This window comes from Bos indicus x Bos taurus, chromosome 9, assembly GCF_003369695.1.
Source record: "Bos indicus x Bos taurus breed Angus x Brahman F1 hybrid chromosome 9, Bos_hybrid_MaternalHap_v2.0, whole genome shotgun sequence".
Lineage (NCBI taxonomy): Eukaryota > Metazoa > Chordata > Mammalia > Artiodactyla > Bovidae > Bos > Bos indicus x Bos taurus.
In genome coordinates, this window is record NC_040084.1 from 87,199,228 (window position 1) to 87,219,162 (window position 19,935).

A 19,935-nucleotide genomic window follows, 5' to 3' on the forward strand; every position below is an offset into this window, starting at 1 on the left:
TTATGGGTGAGGGGCCTGGTGCCATTCTGAATTTTAAGATATTTCTTTCTTTCTTTCATTAACAGACTGCTAGTGACTATATAACATCCAGCTAAAGACTAGCAGGGGGGTACTCTTTCTGCCCCCTTCTGATGCCTATGTCAGAAGCTTTCTCTATCTCCTTTATACTTCAATAAAACTTTATTACACAAAAGCTCTGAGCGATCAAGCCTCGTCTCTGGCTCCGGATTGAATTCTTCTCCTTCGGGGGCCAAGAATCCCGGTGTATTCGCGTGATTCAACAACAACCTTTCACTTCGCTGGTATTTCTTTCCTTGTCTACTAGGTGTCACATTTCTAGACGTCCCCGGGTCTGTTTCTTGGCTCTTTTCTAAAACTGCTCTCTTGCCTTCCTTCTTGCTCACCAGTTCCCTTTGTGCTGGGAATGCAGCCTAAGCCCCCGCAAGCTTGGTTGGGACAGTGAAATCTTTATAAAAATTACCACAAACTCTATGGCTTGAAACAACCAAAATTTATTCTTTCAAGATTGTGAGGGTTAGAAGTCTGAAATCAAGCTGTCAGTAGGGTCCTCTCTGAAGGCTCTAAGGAAGGCTCCATCTTTTCTCTTCCTGACTACTGGTGACTGCATGGAGAAGGAAATGGCAACCCACTCCAGTATTCTTGCTTGCAGAATCGCCACGGACAGAGGAACCTGGTGGGCTGCAGTCCATGGCAGCGCAAAGAGTCGGACACGACTGAGGTACTATGCACAGCACTGGTGCTTGCCAGAAACCCCTGGCATTGCGTAGCCCCAGTGTCTATTTCTGTCCTTCCATGATGCTCGTGTGTCTTGTTTTCCTATATCCGTCTCTTCTTTGCGTGTCCACATTTCTTTCAAGGCGTGCCTCCTGGTAAAGGCACCAGTCTTTGGATTAGAGCCCAACCTAATCCACCCTGACCTCACCTTGGTTGGATTACATCTGCACACACCCTATTTCCAGGTGAGGTCTCCTTCACCTAATGGTAGGACTTCAACACATTTGAGCCCCTAAAATAAAGGAGTTTCAATAAACATTCATGTGATTCTCACTGGGCAAAAAAGTACAATGTATAATTGAATTCTCTGCATCACTGAATATATTCCTGACAGGAGAAAACTTCAAGTTTGTCTAGACATGAGTGAAAACTGAAAGGTTAACATTTTTCCAATGTTGTCTTCTGCTTGTCCTGGTATGAATGTATGAGCTCAAACATCTTCTTTGTTTGAGCATTGTTTTTAGGTGTTTCTGAGGTCAGCAGTGTTCTCTGTTAGCCAGTTCAGTGCAGTCGCCCTTTCTAAGTGGGAAATATTAATCCAAGAGTTCATTCTCTTCAGTTTTGTTGTGCATGAGCTAGTTTAGAGCACCTGGTAAGGGTCCATCTAGGTTGTGGATAGTCCTTTAAATAATATCTTTTCCAGTATGCATAATTTCCTGGTTGTAAGTCATGGAACATCTAATCTTCATCCATAAATTATTGAGATAAGATTTAGAATCAAGCTTAGAATGTCTTTTTAATAATCCGATTAGGGGCTTCCCTGGTGGCTCATAGGTAATGAATCTGCCCGCCAATGCAGGAGACACGAGTTCAGTCCCTGTCAGGGAAGATCCCACATGTTGTGAAATAACTAAGCTCATGGGCCACAAATACTGAGGCTGTGCCCTGGAGCCTGGGCACTGCAGCTACTGAGCCTGTGTGCCTCAGCTACTGAAGCCCACAGCCTAGAGCCTACACTCTGCTATGAGAAGAGTCATCACAGTGAGCTGCTCTTGCACCGTAACGAGAGAGCAGCAAGTAGAGAATGCCCGCACACAGCAATGAAGACCCAGCACAGCCAAAAATAAATACATCTTAAAAACAATTCAGTTAAATTTCACAATAATGTAACACAACAAATAGGAGTACCACAGCGTATATATTCTTTTGTGTCCAGCACTTGCCTCTCAAATCCTTTTTATGAGGCATCTATGGTTTTACTGCAGTAATTTATTCTTTATTTATTGCGTTATAGTGTTCCATTTCTGGCTATATCACACTTTATCCTTTCTTCTGTCCTGGATACATTTTTATGCATTAACATGTTAGTATGTTAATACATATATTAATCTACATGATAATTCAACTGGTAGCCTCATACTTTGTGTCATGACATCTAGGCAGTTAGCACTTGATTGCGGTTTCTGCATATGTATTAGTCTGCTAGGTCTCTAAAGAAAAGCTATTTTTCTATACTCAGAACACCAAATATGACACCAAAATGTGCGTTTTAGAAACTCTGATCCAGGAACCAGGACTCCGACCAAACATACACCTCCTATTGTACCACAACACAGACTATAACCACACGCCACCAGCCAAGTGGTTTCAACAAGTCTTCCTGGAAGTGAGGATTTCATCACATGAATTAAGAAGAACATTCAGCCCATAAAAGCATGCGGTAACTTAACTATACATGAAAGTGAGTGTGAACACCTAAATTATGTCTCATTAAATCACACAGTATATCCCTAATGCATTATCTTCTTAACAGAATTTAAAAAATGCCAACCCCCGCCCCCCACCCCAATTTCACCCCACATGAAGGCAAGTCTGATGGAAAGAATAGCATTGGAAGTTTTAACTGATTGTGAGCAAATGTTTGACTTTTGCAAATCCTGAAAATGACCAAGTCAATACATCTTAAGGGCCCATCAACAGTCCTGGAAAGTGAAGGAATTCTTAAGCATAATCTTCTTTAGCTTCTTGTTAAACCTCACTCTGAGTAGAAGGTAGTATATTAGATCAATAGCCAGAGTGTCATCAAGGGTCGGTTTTTGCCACCCAGAATTGGTTTAACATTGTACCTTCTCATAGTCCAGGGAGAAACATCCAGATGATGGAATAGCTGTTGGAACATTGGGGAAAATGTTGAGCTAGAGAATGCTACCATCAGAAAACAAAAGGTTTTTTTCATCAAAGGGCTGGGAAAGCCTGAGTAAGATCTCAGGACAACACCCCACCCCACCACATCTACATCTTGTACCTGGGGCCCCCAAAGGAGAAGACACTTGTCTTCATCCCCACTCCCACTGCACTGTCCTGCTGCCCACACCAGCCTCTTCTGCCCCAACAACAGAGTGGTTCCCCACCCTATAGGGAAGTGTGGGGGCCCAAGACAAAGACAGAACATCATCTTGGTAAAGATGGTTTCAGTGGACAGGGGCTTGGTGAAACCCATGGCTCAGCTCTCCCAAGTCCTGACCAGAACAAACCTGCCTAGGAGCCAGAGGCCGGCTGGCTTCTCACCTGCTGTGGTCCCTGATTTCTTCATAATATTCATGACGATGAGGCAATTAGAACTAACTGGGTGATGATCAATAGGATAATGCAAGAGACCAATCGGATGGATGCAGACTGGCTGATATGTGGGGCCATTATTAGCGGTTCTAAAACGAAAAAGCAAAAGCCTTGTCAAATCTAAGAATACACCTTCCTCAGCACCTGCTCTCCTTAGCACATGTTCCCCATATAGTTACTGACTCACGTGAAGCCACTCTTCAGGTCCGGGTATGGAAAGATTAATGGGCTTGTGCTCTGTCTTCGTGGAGCTAATATTTCTCCCGAGTTGTGTTAGTCGCTCAGTCATGTCCGACTCTTTTGCGAGCTCATGGACTGTAGCCAACCAGGCTCCTCTGTCCCTGGGATTCTCCAGGCAAGAATACTGGAGTGGGTTGCCATTTCCTACTCCAGGGGATCTTCCCAATCCAGGGATTGAACCCAGGTCTCCTGCCTTGCAGGCAGATTCTTTACCGTCTGATTCACTGAGACAGCAAATGTCCATCTGATTATCTTTCAGGTGGACATGTTTACTATGAGGAGTCCTTTTTGAGGAGGACACAATTGGGGGCACTTAATTCTGTCTGGGATGGGATAAGGGCTTCATTAAGTGACATTTGAGTTGGTTAAAGGATCAGTACGACAAGAGGGAGAGAAGGCCTGGAAACATAATGTGTATATAGATTTGGGGACCATCGAGCAGTGCCTGGGGTCTTGGTTAATGAGGAAGGGGGCTCCTGTGCTGAGGGAGGTGGGTTGGGAAAGGAGGATGCTGGCGAGTTCTGTGCTATGCCCATCACTGACTCTCCAGACAGGAAGTCCACCAAGAGATCAGTCACTCCATCCATCATCACATTTTCAATTACACTAACGTATGTGCTCATATCCACACATGAAGGCACTAGACCTTTGAAGAGAGCTGCCACCTCCCCCACACCCCACTCAGTTACCTGTGGGCTCTGGGAGCTGCATCTTCTCCCAGTGTTTCAGGAATTCCCTAAGCCAATAACTGCAGTCTCCTGTTGAAATGGTCCTGAAATACTCTGCCAGTTCCTGGTTGTTCTCCCACTCCTCCTTGATGCCTGTGGCTCCAGGATCGATGACTGTCCAGGTTATGCTCATGGTGTCAAGGAGGAGGGCTGTCTGTCCATCGAGGCTGAAGTGCAAGGATGCACCAGAGCATTGCTCGGCTTCACGTTGACAACACAGCTTTACCTGCAGGGTGGGAGGACCTGTGCCCCCCACACACAATGAATCATCCTGGACTCTCCACAGTCCATCCTCCCCAGTCACTCAAGTGTGTCTGCACATCTAGGGGCTCGTGATCTTCTGACCATGACCTGCCCCATTTTACCCATCAGGTCCACCGGGTCTCTAAGGCTGGATCCTGTTCAGTCCTTTCACAGGAATGCCCTCCCTGCATGCACTCTTTCTCTTGCTGTCTCCAGCTCCCACCCCCTTCCCATACTTACCCTTCGTCTCATTTTTGTCCAGTTTGATGACAGGCAGGACCATCCTGAGCTCTCTTCCTGCTTCTACCAGTGTTTGGCTTATTTCAGTCCACGCTTTCGTGTCGTTTACCTCCTTTCCCAGGAAACCCAAAGGTTTGACCTTGTTGCTGGCACTGTCATACCAGAGGAAAGGCTTTGTGTCCACGGAGCCCTGGACTTGACACCAGAGCTGGCCAGGTCTGGACTGAGATTTGACAGTGAGGTCAAGGCACAGAGAGTGGGCATCTGTGAGAGAAAACCACAGGTATGGCTGGGAGTTTCCTCCTCCAGGGCCTGGTTGCAGAGGGAGGGGTCTCTATCCCAGACCCCCTCCTCTGCTGTATCCTCAGTCCTGCCTCACCTTTAACTGTCTGAGCTTTAGTTAAACATTTTGATGCCACCGTGGATCTTTTCTGTCCATATACTATTAGCAGGAAGATTTATCTGTTATATGGTGGCTCAGGCAGTAAAGAATCTGCCTGCAATGCAGGAGACCCAGGTTCCATCCCTGGAGAAGGAAATGGCAATCCACTCCAGTATTCTTGCCTGGAGAATGGACAGAGGAGCCTACAGAGTCCATAGGGTGGCAAGAAGTTGGACACACCTAAGTGACTAAGTATGCACATGCCAGCTTGTGAGGCAGCAAAAACAGAAGACAGTGTCTGGTTTCTAGAGACTTAAAATCTATCTGAACAGACAAGACTTTCAACAGAATGGGGAGAAGGATGCCATAGGACACATGCCACATTCACGATGGGTCCCTAGTCATCAGGAAAGTTTTACTGGAGTAGGAGGCGGGACTTGCCAGGAGAGGGAAAGCTGCTATAGGAGCACAAGCCCAGGCACCATGCCTTGGGTGGGGTCCTGGAAGGCAGGGTGTCACCTCCTGGGCAGCCAGTCCAACTAAACCACACCCTCACCATCCTAAGAGCAGGTGGACAGGGGCCCACCAGGGTGGAGCTCCTTCCCTCCCCATTTTCTCATGTCCCCCTCACCCACCAGAGCCCCAGATCCAGGACACTCACTGCCCGGAGTCTTCCTGGCTTCTATCAGCAGCAGTATCAGCAAAAGATGACCTGCGGTTTGTGCCAGTGACATTCCTCCCTGCAGTTTTAGGAGAGTGACCGGCAAAAGGTAGCCTGGGGTGTGTCTATACCTCTGTCTCCTGGCACTGCCCAAAGTCTTCAGTCCTAGACTGAGGAAGCCCTGTTGAAAAACAAGAAAAATAACACTTATACCCAGGAAGTATTTCTTAAGTTTCAAATGTAATTACTCATTAAAAAAAAAATACTCATGACATTACAAAGCCAAATTCACTTTGAATAACTATCCTCTCTCCAAAACAGCCCTTTTCTGGTGTGAGCAAGAAAAGCCCACGTTCTGTTGGCTCTTCTGCTCATTCCTTGAACCACTTCCTGCTCTAATCTTTCTTTGAACTCCTTCCTCCCTCACCCCCACCCCACAGCCGCTGCCATCTCCTGCTCAGTTATCCCTTCTTTTCTCCTACATCCACTTTCCATCCTAACCTCTCAAACCTTCTCTGTAATGATTACGATTCACTACATGTTAGTCACTCAGTCGTGTCCGACTCTTTGCGACCCCATGGACTGTAGCCCGCCAGGCTACTCTGTGCATGGGATTCTCCAGGCAAGAATACTGGAGTGGGTTGTCATTCCCTTCTGTTAATCAAACCAGCAGCGGCCGACCCCACCAGGTCTGTCATATCGGAGGAGGGTGTACACAGAGTCCAATAGTCCTGTTGGAGCCGAGCTCCAGAACAGCCGGGAATTTATTACCGTTTGCTCACCCGCAAGTGGCAAAGTCCTCCCAGGGCCCCGAGGAGCAAGCTCACCGCAAAACATTGACGGATTTTCCCGAGTCAAGCAGCAGCGGCCCCCTCCCGCCTTTCCCAGCCCCCTCCCCTGCGCTACCCGTCTCCAGCACGACATCAGCCGCGCAGGTAGCTCAACTCCGCGGTCTCCGGGCTGGTGGCTTCGCTGTGGCGAGAGAAGACAGAACATTTGCGGGGGCCCGTCCTGGGTTCGCACTCACCGCCCACTCCTTCTCCGCACCCGGCTCCTGCGATCTGCGGGGCGCGGTCCTTCGCCTGCCCGGTGCAGCCAAGGTCGCTTTCGAGCAGGTTGAAACCCCGAGAGAACAACCACAAGAGAAATCCTGAAACTCTCCTCGGGGTTTTCACTTTGAATCGCTCTTTCGAATCTCGGCCCGACACCTCGAGGCCCCGGCTCGGGGGAAGCTCGGCCGGCGGTGTTCGGAGAGGCGTCGCTGAAGCTGGGATCCCCGGGCGGGCGCCGAAGAGGGGCCCCGGGCCGAGGTGCTGCGCTCGCGGGACGGCGCCCCTGGAGGCCCGCCCGGTCGGTGAGTGAGTCTTTGTAAGGAAGTGCCCAGGGTTGCGGGGTGATGACGAGGCTCTTTCCGGTTGTCAGTCTGGGCGCCGCCGCGGTGCCTTCGGGGACCCACGAGCTGGGACGAGGCCCGGCCAAGGAGCCACGGGCGATTTCTCCGTCCTTCCCCCGGGCGAGTTTTCAGGCTCTCTGGCTCCGCCCCTCTCTTCTCTACCATCGCATCTTGGGTTTCCTAAATCGATGTCACCCTGGCCACCTGTCCAGCTGCCCCAAGTCAGTCCTTCATGGATGGCATTCCTTACAAGGGCAGCTCAGTTAGAACTGGACATGGAACAACAGACTGGTTCCAAATAGGAAAAGGAGTACATCAAGGCTATATATTGTCACCCTGCTTATTTAACTTCTATGCAGAGTACATCATGAGAAACGCTGGGCTGTAAGAAGCACAAGCTGGAATCAAGATTGCCGAAGAAATATCAATAACCTCAGATATGCAGATGACACCACCCTTATGGAAGAAAGTGAAGAAGAACTAAAGAGCCTCTTAATGAAAGTGAAAGAGGAGAGTGAAAAAGTTGGCTTAAAGCTCAACATTCAGAAAACAAAGATCATGGCATCTGGTCCCATCACTTCATGGGAAATAGATGGGGGAACAGTGGAAACAGTGGCTAACTTGATTTTTCTGGGCTCCAAAATCACTGCAGATGGTGATTGCAGATGTGAAATTAAAAGACGCTTACTCCTTGGAAGGAAAGTTATGACCTACCTAGACAGCATATTGCAAAGCAGAGACGTTACTTTGCCAACAAAGGTCCGTCTAGTCAAAGCTATGATTTTTCCAATAGTCACGTATGGATGTGAAAGTTGAACTGTAAGGAAAGCTGAGCGTGGAAGAATTGATGTTTTTGAACTGTGGTGTTGGAGAAGACTCTTGGACTGCAAGGAGATTCAACCAGTCCATCCTAGAGGAAATCAGTACTGAATATTCGTTGGAAGGGCTGATGTTGAAGCTGAAACTCCAATCCTTTGGCCACCTGATGCAAAGAACTGACTCACTGGAAAAGACCCTGATGCTGGGAAAGATTGAAGGCGGGAGGAGACGGGACAACAGAGAATGAGATGGTTGCATGGCATCACCGACTCAGTGGAGAAGAGTTTGAGTAAACTGCAGGAGTTGGTGATGGACAGGGAGGCCTAGCGTGCTGCAGTCCATGGGATCGCAAAGAGTCGGACAGGAGTGAGCAACTGAACTGAATTGAAGGAACAAGAGCTTTGCGGTCTCCTGTAACCAGCGCACGTGGGCGCCCAGTGTAAAAGGCGGGTAGGCTGCTTTACCGGAAGGCAGGCAAGTGAGTGAGGGAGCAGGCAGGAGTCCCCGCCCAGATCCGGCGGTGACCTGGGCGGGGCCTGTCGGCGGAGGAGGCGCTCAGGCAGTCAAAGCAGAGGCGGAGGTCCAGGCCACAGCTGCCGGCTAGCGGGAGAGGATCGCGGGTTCTGACTCGGCAGCCTCGCACTCCTGCAAAATTGGGATCCAGGTGGCAAAGGGAGAAATGGGTGGCTCCAAGAGCAGTCTTGGCTTCCTCGTTTTGCTTCTGATTGTGTTGTTGAGCGGGACGTCCAGCGGTGAGTTCGGGGATGAACCTGCGGGGGAACGCGAGGAGGTTGGATGGGTTCTGACCCGGAAAGGGGATGCGGGTGGTGTCCGTGGGGCTTCGCGAAACTTCTTGCAGCGTGTCGCCGCCGCCCCCCTCCTCTTTCCCTTCCCTCGGCCCCTTTGCTCCTCGGTGGCTCCTCCCGGCTTCTTGCCGACTCTCTGGGCCAGAACAGGGGTACCTTGGGTGTAGTAGTAATGCCGGGAGTTTGGGAGGTGACGCTGGGAGAAGAGGGGGCTGGGACGCGGCAGGAAGTGCGGTTGAAACCCCCCAAGGGTGCAGCCCGGCCCTGGGAAGTGGGAGCCCTGAAGCAGGGCCGTTTGGGACCAGTCAGCCTTCCCGGGGAGAAGGGACCCAGACCCACCCCGAAAAGCACACCCTCCCGCCCCGACCTGTGCAACAGAGACCCTTCTGGTCCCTCCATCTCCCGGCCCTTGAAGGACCAGCGCTCTTTCCCGGCCGTAAGTTGTAAACGCAGAGCAGACCCGGGTGCCCAGGCGGCGGCGGCCGCGGCCTCCCGGCTGAAACGTGCTTGAGTTGCTCTTGTCCGAGCCGCAGCTGCTGGCTCCACTCCCGGCCCCGGGCTCCGCGGCGCGGCTCCTCCCCGATCCCTGGGCTCCACGACGCGGCTGCATCCTCGATCCCCGAGACTCCGCGGTGCGGCTCCACCCGCGATCCCGGGGCTTCGCGGCGCTGCACCTCTCAGATCCCCGAGACTCCGCGGTGCGTCTCCACCCGCGATCCCGGGGCTCCGCGGCGCGGCTCCTCCCGGATTCCCGAGACTCCGTGGTTCGGCTCCTCTCCGACCCCGAGGCTCCGCTGCGCGGCCCCACCCGTGATCCCCGGGCTCCGCGGCGCGGTTCCTTCCCCGGCCCGGGCTCCGCGGCGCGGTTTGTTCCCAGATCCCGGGCTCCGCTGCGCGGCTGCACCCCCGACCCCTGGGCTCCGCGGCGCCGCTCCATCCCCGACCCCGGAGGCGGGTGTGAGTCTTTTCCTGATCAGGGACCAGGTGCCCTGGGTCATTGGTTTAGATGCAGAACTTTTTTTATTAGAGAAGTGATCTTGTTGGACACTACGTCTATCCTTTAACCTGTTCGTACCCAGCGAAACAGATGTCCTTTCACTTGGCCTGCAGACTCCAAGTTGAATATAAGCAGGTTTCCAGGTAGACAGTTTCATGGACCTGCCCCAGGTCAGCATTTCTGCTTGTTGGGGGTGGGGGTGCGAGTAGCAACGGGGTGGGGGTATTTCCACGCACTGTATCAGTGATTTGGCTCTAGCTCTCCTTTTCTGCAAAGTAGATGATGAGGTTATGATACTAAATGCAGCTCAACTTGACAGTAAATTTTTCAAAAACTTCCCTTCTTCAAAAATTTGAAAGGAAGGAAACTGCTACAAAAAAGCAGAACTATTTATGATCCTGTTCATGCAGCTCCAGCTTCTTCTACCCGTGTGTTTTGTATCAGCACAGGGGTTTGCCCTGCAGTTATATTTCTTGTAGTAATAATATTAGCTGTTTTGCACCTTCATAGTGTGACAAGAATTGAACTGGAAGACAGCATCAGTGTCCAATAGTTCCCAAGGGTTGTCTCAGCCATGTCTCAGACATGTTCCATGTCTGAGAGGAGACACACCCAACAATGGTACTTCCATCCCATTATCCTACCTTGTGGGTGGGTAGAGGAGTGTCTTGAGAAGTGCCCCTCTTTTGGAGGCCAGAGCTAAGCTGAAGGATATTGAAATATCCAAGGAGAGGATAATTCTATCCATGGAGAGGATGTACTCCAAGAAGGTAGTTTAGGGCGTATTTTCCATGGGATTTATGTAGATGAAAAAGATCCAAATAAAGAACAGCAATCATTTGTAAAAACAGAGATTAAGCTTCTGAAATTCAGGTGACAATACTCCCTGAACGTTGCAAGCTGTGAGATCTTCATCACAGAAATCTTCCTCCTATTTCCCTTGTGTGTATAGAAGATAGAGAAAACCCCTGGTGATATTGCCTTACATGAATTGGGAGAATCGTAAATAGTTTTCACAGCATTGCAAATTGTGTGTCTGTGTGTGTATTAGTCAGTCAAACTCTTCTGTCCAAGGAATTCTTCAGGCAAGAATAATGGAGTGAGTGGCCATTCCCTTCTCCAGGTGATCTTTCCAGCCCAGGGATCAAACTCGGGTCTCCTGAATTGCAGGCAGATTCTTTACTGTCTGAGCCACCAGGGGAGCCTGCAGTACAAATTAGTAGAGGCCAATAATCCTCAGGCAATTTCTCAACAGGACCTGGTCCACAAGGTCAGATTGCCTGTGGAATGGATTACCTGGTCAGAAGAGAAGCGCTCCACAAAGACCTGGCTACTAGGAGCTCTGCCATTGATGACAACCTGAAATTAAGAGTACAGATAGCCCCTCTCCAGAGTCTTGTTCCCCGTGGACTCTCACTGTCTGGAGGACAATTAAAACATGGGATCAATGGATGGCTCATGAATGTCTGGTTAAGAATGAGGTCTCCAGACTTCCCTGGTGATTTAGTTGCTAAGACTCCACACTCCCAATGAAGGGGCCTGGTTCGATCCTTGGTCGGGAAACTGGATCCCACATGCTACAACTAAGAAGTCAGCATGTTGCAACTAAGAGTCTTCATGCTGCAAAAAGATCCCAAGTGCCACAACTAAGACCCAATAGAGCCAAAAAAAGATAGATATGAAAAAAATAATTTATTTTCGTTCTCCAGGGCTAGTGATGTGTGGGCCTTCAGAGTGATAGTGTAGGAGCTCATGGTTCTGGATCAAATACCCTACACGGATGTCGACTCTTTAGAGATATGAAAGAAGGTCATCAAATAGCCCAGCCTATCAACTGTCCTGATGAACCATTTGCTGTGATGGCTTGTGCTGGGCCTTAGATTCGGAGGAGAAGCCCAGTTCCAGCAGCTGGCCCAGTGTCTCACAGGGTTCCATGCAGCCCTGGGGGTCTGTGTCTGACTGTCCTCTCACAGTCCCCCAGCATCAGGGGGACGGTGCCTGCTGAGGCCCACTTGGAGCCAGCCAGTCACATACATCACCCAGCACTGCAGAAGCACATTGTCTTCCAGAACACTGTGCCTTAGCAATGCCATAGCATCTGAACTTTCTAAGACAGACTTAATGATGTGGAATATTTCCTAGATATCACTTTCATTAGGTTGAACTGAAAATGTTTGTATAAATTTTTTGACCAAGAAATTTTTAAACAGTGTTATAAAATAAATAGTTCTTAAAATTGTTTCAACACAAATACTTGGACTAGCTTAGTGCCAAGTGCTTTTTAGTTTTTACTTCATCAAAGTAATGTAGTTGATTCACCCTTGAATGTGCCAGGCTTAGTTGCTCAGTCGTGTCCGAGTCTTTGCGACCCCATGGACTATACAGTCCCTGGAATTCTCCAGGGTTGAATACTGGAGTGGGTAGCCTTTCCCTTCTCTCGGGGATCTTCCCAACCCGGGATCAAACCCAGGTCTTCCACATTGCAGGTGGATTCTTTACCATCTAAGGCACCAGGGAAGCTCAAGAATACTGGGGTGGGTAGCCTCTCCCTTTTCCAGGAGATCTTTCTGACTCAGGAATTGCACTGGGGTCTCTTGCATTGCAGGTGGATTCATTACCTGCTGAGCCACCAGGGAAACCCTTAAGTTTCTTTCTTCTTCTTCTTCTTCTTCTTTTTTAATATTTATTACTAGTCTTGGGAATTATTTGTCTGAAAGATAAAATACTTTGTCTTAGGAAAAGAAAAGTGAAAAAATGCTGTTGCCTTGTACAGGAAAAGGCAGTGTTGGAGGAAGAAAAAAGATAGAAGGAAAAAAAGAGGAAAATACAGTAGAAACAGAAACTATCTTTCATGAAAAATTGCCTTTTTATTTTATTTTTTTAATAAAGAGGGGTTCTGCCTTCTTACTTTGGGGAAAGTAGCAGCAGAATTCACTGAAACATCTTAAATTTGGCAGATCCTAGCATATGGCACCCCACTCCAGTACTCTTGCCTGGAAAATCCCATGGACGGAGGAGCCTGGTAGGCTGCAGTCCATGGGGTCGCTAAGAGTCAGACACGACTGGGAGACTTCACTTTCACTTTCATGCATTGGAGAAGGACATGGCAACCCACTCCAGTGTTCTTGCCTGGAGAATCCCAGGGACGGGGGAGCCTGGTGGGCTGCCATCTATGGGGTCACACAGAGTCGGACACGACTGAAGCGACTTAGCAGCAGCAGTAGCAGCAGCAGAAGCAGCATTTCTCAGAGCCAGAAGTGGATTTGGGGCAGGTCAATAGTAAACACTGGTGATTTTATTTATTTTTACTTTCTGGAAAAGGAGATAACACCATTCCAGAAGGTGCAATCATGTTTTAAGGTTAATAATACCTTTTACCACACCTGCACAGAATGGGTGCCTGAGTTGTGTTGGGTAAAAAAAAAAAAAAAAAAAAGTAGACAGATTTTGTGCTTATCTTCAAGGCTGGCTTAAGTATAAAATGGATTTTTAAACACACTTGAACAAATTAAAGAATTCAATTTATTAAAAGAAAAATTACATATGCATTGAATGTAAGGCTGTCAATGCCTAGCCATTGATCAGCACCTCCCTGGAGTCAAAGCTCCTCCCAGACAGCTCAGGCTGTTACAAATTGAAGCTGGTTATGATTCATATGCTACCACTGGTGAAGTTAACAAGTGGTGGAAAAGGAGAAGCTGGTTTGTTCAGGAGCCCTGGGAAATAGTGACCTAATGTTTTCAGACCGCCTCCAAGTTTCCAGGTTAGAAAGGGGGCAGAGGTGGCGGCTGCGGGCGCATCAGCGTCTTGAGCACAGTCAGGGTGGTTGGCACAAGGCGAACGTTTGCGCACCAGCAAATTATGGTTCCAACCAGTCTGGGGTTCTGCGTGTTTGCAGCCAGCAGTTTTTATGTGCTGGAGGTCTGCTTTCTGTAGAAACAACTTGAGGCTTGTGTCAGCTCTTTGTTATCTTTCAGGGAACTGATAATTTCATGACACTACTATGTGGCTGGTCACAGTCTAAATTGTTACCAGTTTCCCAGCACAAGGAGTATTCGTTTCTCCATCTTCACATATTCTAATCCTTAACTGGTAAACCACTGTTTTGAGACTCACAGGAGGCCTGGCTGACTGAAACTTTTCTACAAACAAGAGGCAGACAGAGACCATGTGGGGGGGGGGGGCAGGTCTTTCCCACTAAGGTCCCCTAGAGCCCTTTTGGTTACAAGACCATTTATTACCCACTTTTCCATGGTCCCAAGAAGCCCAGGGCCTCCAACAGCTTCCTATCTCTTGAAGAGAATCTAAACATGCCCTCTCTCAACTGGCATCTTATCCCTCTGTCTGATAATTCACCCAGCAAAACCCCCGACCAGACCCCCAGGACCTAACTTAGGAGGGACAGGAACAGGGTCCCAGAGTATGACACAGGGCTCGAGGGTGAGGCTGGGCATCCCCACTTCTACCCTTTGGTCCTACATTCATAGTGTCTAGGAATTGGGACAGCAGCAGCCTATAATGGTTATTGATTAAGGTAGGAGTTGACAGATTTTTTTCTGCAGAAGAAAGTAAATCTCGAGGTCTCTTTAGGCCATTTGGTATCTGTCTCTGGGTGCAAAAGGAGCTTCCGTATTTGTGGAGCAGCAGGAGCCAAATATAATGTGTAAATCAACTGAGAACCAGACTTGTCCACTGTCCTGGTTTCTGACCCCAGTAATGAGTGACCCATCCCGTAGAGAAGCATCCAAGAGCTGCCTCAGTTGTCTGTTTATGAACCAGAAACTTACCGTGTCCTGCCTTGTAGCTTCTGGTGGTGGGACTGTGATAGGAGTGTGGATCTGGCTGTTATGGGCTAATGCGCCACCTCTGCTGTAGTCTGGCTTCCTTGGTTCAAGGAGCCATAGGGGATACTGCATGAAGCCACAGGTGTGAGCAGGGGATAGTGGCCCTGTGTCAACTCTGGTGTCAGGCCTAGGTCACCTGCTGGCACATCTTATTTGTTCCCTGTGGCCCTGGTTATGCCAAGCCACATAATCACTTCTATCCTATGACGGCTGGCCTATCTGAACTAATGGTTGGGGTTGGTGAACCCAGATCATAATGGGCAACTCTGACATTCCATGACCAGAGGCCTCATCTCTGCCAGGCCCCAGGACCATACCAGGAGCCGCACTGAATGGTATGGGCTTTCTCACTGCAAGTGGTATGTCCTTTCTTCAGGACACCAGGAGTCTGTGTTGTGAGCCTCCAAGTAAAATGCCACCTACAGCATGTAGCACCTTTCTGAACACAGGAAGCTATGATGTCACCGGTTCTGTTGGGTCATCTGCCCAAGAAGCAGGTCCAGCCACACTCATCATTCATCAATTGTGACTGCTTTTGTGCCAGGACAGCAGTTGCAGCAGAGACCTAGGGTCTGTGAAGCCTGAAATGTGTCATATGTACCATTAGAGGGAACCTAGGACCTCAGTGGTAATTCAGTGGAGATAAGATAGGGACCACAGCTCTGCAGGCCTAGAGAGATTGTAGGTTGGTACTCATTTCATTATTTCCTCCAGGAGATGATACTGTCTCCATGTACTATCGGGGGATGGGGAGTCAGGGTGAGAAGAATGAATGTGGAATCCACGACTATGGTACCTCACCCATGGCAGTTTACTAACAACACAGACTGTGCATTCATGTCAGAAGCCCAGGACGTGTGCAATGGACACTGAGTGGACCTGTGGACCCAGAGATAACCACTGTCAGCAGGACCTGGCACAGGTGTCTATTAATTGCCTGGTCCTCGGAGCATTGCTTCACAGCACGGGGGCCATGATCATGCTACCGTTCCTGTGTGTGGTGTTAGTAACACACTGGGTCCCATATGAATGTGGGAGTAGTTTCTCCTTCTGCACTTCCAGTTCAGTTCAATCACTCAGTTGTGTCTGACTCTTTGCCACCCCATGGACTGCAGCACGCCAGGCTTCCCTGTCCATCACCAACTCCCAGAGCTTACTCTAACTCATGTATATCGCATTAGTGAAGGCATCCAACTGTCCCATCCTCTGTCGTCCCCTTTCCTCTGGACTTCAATCTTTCCCAGCATCAGGGTCTTTTCCAATGAGTCAGTTCTTCACATCAGGTGGCCAAAGTATTGGAGTTAGTTGCCCCAGTAAATAACCGTGTGGCTCATCGGGAGAGTATGGAAGGACTTCTGCACTTGCTGTGGTGATGAAAGGGCCGTCCTCACTGGGACGTGGCTTCTTTCTCTGGTGATGCCTTCTGAGAAGTAGCTCAGTTCTGGAAATTTTGGTAGGGATGTTTGGTAGGGATGGCTGCTTTCAGCCTACTGATCATCCAGTCTTGTGTTTGTCTCTCCTTGTTTTCTGTCTCTCAATCAAGCAGTTTGCATCCAGGTTCACTGACCATCTCTCTGCCTCTAGGATCACCCTGTGCTATGAGCCAGCATTGTACTCTCTGCAGTCAGGCCCTGGCTGGCATTGGGACTCTCTAATCACTTTCAGCTTCCCTGATAGCTCAGTTGGTAAAGAATCCACCTGCAACACAGGAGACCCCAGTTTGATTCCTGCGTCGTGAAGATCTGCTGGAGAAGGGATAGGCTAGCCACTCCAGTATCCTTGGGCTTCCCTTGTGGCTCAGCTGGTAACAAATCCGCCTGCAATGCGAGAGACCTGGGTTTGATTCCTGGGTCTGGAAGATCCTCTGGAGAAGGGAAAGGCTACCCACCGCAGTATTCTGGCCTGGAGAATTCCATGGACTGTATAGTCCATGGGGGTCACAAGAGTCAGATATGACTGAGTGACTTTCACTAATCACTTTGACCGTTGTACCAACTGTGCTCCTGACATACAACACTCCACCTGGAATCTGATCTTTCCCCATTTTCCATCCCTGTTCCTGCCGGAAGCCCACAGGAACACGGTCTCCTACCACTATCCCTGATTGCCAATAGTCATCCTTGAACTATTGGAGATGCTTCTCATCTGTGCTTTCCTCTCAGGCTCCATGGAGTCCATCAGGCTTTCCCATGGCGCCTGGTGGCCTGGACACTTTCCTGCCCTTTCATACCATGTCCCCCTGGCAGATGATCCCCTCCTCTACCACCTGCCTCAGAAGTTCTGGATTTTCTCTTTCATGCCATGTGGGCCAGGCCTTTCTCCAGGCTTCCAAGACCCATCCTAATGGGAGATCAGCAGTGTCTCCCCGGCCTTGCTAAGTCCTGTGACCCCTAGTTGTGAACTCTCCCTTCACCAACTTGGGGTTCTGTGCTCACCCGTCACCTCTTTGCCCCTCTCCCTGTCATCCTGCTTCCTCAGGAGCATCCCCTCAGGCTCCCCATCTCTCACAGGAAACGGGGTTAGATTCTGACAGTCCTCTGTCATCTAGGCTTTTCCTGCATAGCAGCCTGGCACGTCTCTGCAAAGGATGCTGGGAACAGACCTGGTGGACAAGGGGACACACCCAGGATGTGTGAAATTTGCCAGGCAGGGGACTTCTCCTTCTCCACAAGGAGAGGAGGGGCACTGGCTGTGTGGTGTGTGTTGTGGGGTGTCATGGCTCTGTCAGCCCAGCCCTGCACTTTACTCTGCTCTCACATAACTGGGGGAAGGGGCCTCAGGGTCTTTTTCCCCAACCTCACCCTCACTGTGTTTTGCCTTCACAGATGCTCATTCTCTTTCCTATAATTTCACCATCGATCTTCAGCCCAGAGATGGTCAGCCATGGTGTGAGGTTCAAGGAGAAGTTGATCAAAAGGTCTTTCTCTCCCATGACTGTGATAGAGCTAAGATCAAGTCCATCAGTCCACTGGGAGAGGAAGTGAAAAGTATGAATGCTTGGGAAACACAGACTGAGGCACTCAGAGGCATTGGAGCCTTGCTCAGGAAGCAGATGCCTAACGTTACACTGGAGAAACTCATAGACAAGGGTGAGTTAGAAAGTCTGAATGCAGGAGGAGTAGACTGGGGGCTTAGCTGCATCCACTGTTTTTGGGTAAAAAAAAAAAAAAGGATATTGTCCTTCCCTAGTAGTCCAGTGGAAAGAGCAGCTGTTGCAGGAGAGACCAGGGCCAGATTAGCTGGGCCCAGGGGAGGTGGACCCAGGTGGGGCAACGAATCTGTCAAGCTCAGAGGCTGAGCTCTTTCTTTTCCTCGGTGGGGTCAGGCCTTCTGACCCTGCAGGCCAGGATGACATGCTGGCGAGAAGACAACGGACTCATCAATGCATCCTGGCAGTTTGGCTTCAATGGACAACTGTGCCTCCTCTTTGATTCGGACAGTGGATGCTGGACAATGGTTCATTCTAAAGGGAAGTGGATGAAAGAGAAGTGGGAGAATGACAGAGCTGTGACGGACTTCTTCAAGAAGGTCTCCATGGCAGACTGTCAGTGCTGGTTTCAGGATTTCTTGCTGCACTGGGAGAAAATGTTGAAGACCACGGGTAAGTGAGAAGAGTAGGAGAAAGTGGTAGTTCTCTCAGGGTGACATGGACCCACCCCTCTGTGTGTGTGTAAATGATCCGTCAGAGGTGAGCTGTCCTGGGAGAACAATGGCCCGGGGATGCTCTGTCATCCTCCTTCCTCTTCCAGCTCCTGATGTCTCTCTTCACAGCACAGGCCTTGGACGAGTGAACATGGATTCCCACGGATCCTAAACATGAGAGCATCTCTGTGATCCCAATCTCCTTCTTACTGTTCCCTCTTTCCAGAATCTTCTTTCAAATGTCACCAATCTTTCTTCTGGAAATCTGTCAATACCACCTCTGCTGTCAACTCCTGAGGACTCCATCCTCAGGTCACTGTCTCTGATGTCACAGCAGGACTGAGTGGCTGTGTTGGAAACCTTGCTCCCCCATTAGCTGTCAGAGCCCCATGAAGACTGGGCTCCTCCCTTCCCCCCATCTCACCTGAGGATCTATCTCAGGGGCCTCCATGTGATGTGTGTAAACTCTCTGCACAGTAGGGGTACCTGGGTCAGGGGGGCGAGCAGGCATGTGCTGAATTTGGGGTCTGGACAAGGGCTTCACTCTACTCTCCTTGCAGCATCACCGACCACGGGACCCTCTACAATGCAGCCCATGGCCCCAGACAGCAGTTACATCATCTGGATCACCACCGGGGTTCTCGCCAGTTTGGTCATAACGGGCATCATAATAGCCTGTATCCAGTTACAAGAGAGGTACTGAGGGCAGAATTCAGAGGGAAGGCAGGGGCACAGGGCCTGGTGTGAGGCCAGGGAAGGTGAATCCCAGCCAACCCCTGCCCCTCCGTGAACCTCCTCATCCTGAAATGAGCCGGTGAAGAAGACCCCATATCACCTGAGAGCAGAATTCGGACAAAATCAGGCCTCAGTTCTGAAAGGTCCTCACTGTCAGATGACAGTGGGAAGTGAGGGGTGGCTGGGGCACGGGAAGGCTGAGGGCCTATTGATGCTTAAAGGGTTCAACCAAGTCCCCTGACTGAGCATAGACTGCTGGCTGGCAGGGCCCTGGTAGGTGGTGTGAGAACAGCAGGCACTCAGGGCGAGGGCAGGACTCACGGGGGCTGAGAGCAGCATGGGGGCTCCACATGATGTGTCAGCAGGGAGGGGACCCACCCAGGGGCCAAGATGAGAGGGGCCGGGCTCTCATCCCAGGAGGAAGGGGTGGGAAGGCCTTTGCAGACCCAACTCCAAAGGCCTGTTCTCACAGGAAGTGGCCTGGGTCACGCAGGTAAGGCAGGAGCCCCACAGCAGAGACTGTGGGAAGGGCTGAGGCCAGGCCTGTGTTCCTGGAGCAGCAGCAGTTGTGACTCAGCCTGTGGCCTGCAGGTCACCAGCCTCCTGGGGACCCAGAGCCTCCATCACTGAGCGGCCCTGCCTTGAGCAGAGGTGCCTGGGGATGGTGGGCCTGAGCTGGGGTGGAGGCGCCCAGCTGGGGGTACCAGGAAGAGATGGGGAGCAGGGACCCTGGTCCTGAGAGCTGTGTGTGCTGCTGGCTCAGAGGCTAGAGGGGAGCAAAGGAAGGAGGTTTGCCTGCAGCCCCCCAAGGCTGTCAGGAAGCAAGGCCCCTCCTCCGGGGACCTGCTGCC

General features: G+C 50.2%; 3 protein-coding genes and 1 pseudogene across 3 annotated transcripts in view; 3 read left to right on the top strand and 1 right to left on the bottom strand.

Moving 5' to 3' along the window:
* LOC113898549 (UL16-binding protein 3-like) overlaps positions 1-19,935 on the top strand; it is a 128,718-nt gene that overhangs the window by 9,578 nt on the left and 99,205 nt on the right. The gene's annotated exons all lie outside the window — the stretch shown is intronic.
* Positions 1,201-6,442, bottom strand: LOC113898555 (retinoic acid early transcript 1E-like). Its single transcript, XM_027551824.1, has 5 exons — positions 5,849-6,442; positions 4,806-5,069; positions 4,284-4,565; positions 3,304-3,443; positions 1,201-2,902 (listed from the first exon to the last, which is right to left on the bottom strand). Exons 1-4 carry the CDS (start codon positions 5,919-5,921, stop codon positions 3,334-3,336), a joined length of 729 nt encoding a protein of 242 aa, XP_027407625.1. The 5' UTR covers positions 5,922-6,442; the 3' UTR covers positions 1,201-2,902; positions 3,304-3,333.
* LOC113898554 (UL16-binding protein 3-like) lies at positions 8,611-19,925 on the top strand. The gene is made up of 4 exons (XM_027551823.1): positions 8,611-8,812; positions 17,533-17,796; positions 18,033-18,308; positions 18,910-19,925. Exons 1-4 carry the CDS (start codon positions 8,740-8,742, stop codon positions 19,050-19,052), a joined length of 756 nt encoding a protein of 251 aa, XP_027407624.1. The 5' UTR covers positions 8,611-8,739; the 3' UTR covers positions 19,053-19,925.
* LOC113898862 lies at positions 9,039-11,986 on the top strand (annotated as a pseudogene).

Bases quoted from the DNA above. Each gene is read 5' to 3' on its own strand.
- LOC113898555 (XM_027551824.1), bottom strand. From the start codon at position 5,921: ATGTCACTGGCACAAACCGCAGGTCATCTTTTGCTGATACTGCTGCTG. The intron at 5,070-5,848 runs GTGAGTGTCCTG...TTTCTCTCACAG, and splicing joins AGCCAGGAAGACTCCGGGCA to ATGCCCACTCTCTGTGCCTT. The intron at 3,444-4,283 runs GTAACTGAGTGG...TTTTCGTTTTAG, and splicing joins GCAGCTCCCAGAGCCCACAG to AACCGCTAATAATGGCCCCA.
- LOC113898554 (XM_027551823.1), top strand. From the start codon at position 8,740: ATGGGTGGCTCCAAGAGCAGTCTTGGCTTCCTCGTTTTGCTTCTGATT. The intron at 8,813-17,532 runs GTGAGTTCGGGG...TTGCCTTCACAG, and splicing joins GTTGAGCGGGACGTCCAGCG to ATGCTCATTCTCTTTCCTAT. The intron at 18,309-18,909 runs GTAAGTGAGAAG...CTCTCCTTGCAG, and splicing joins GAAAATGTTGAAGACCACGG to CATCACCGACCACGGGACCC.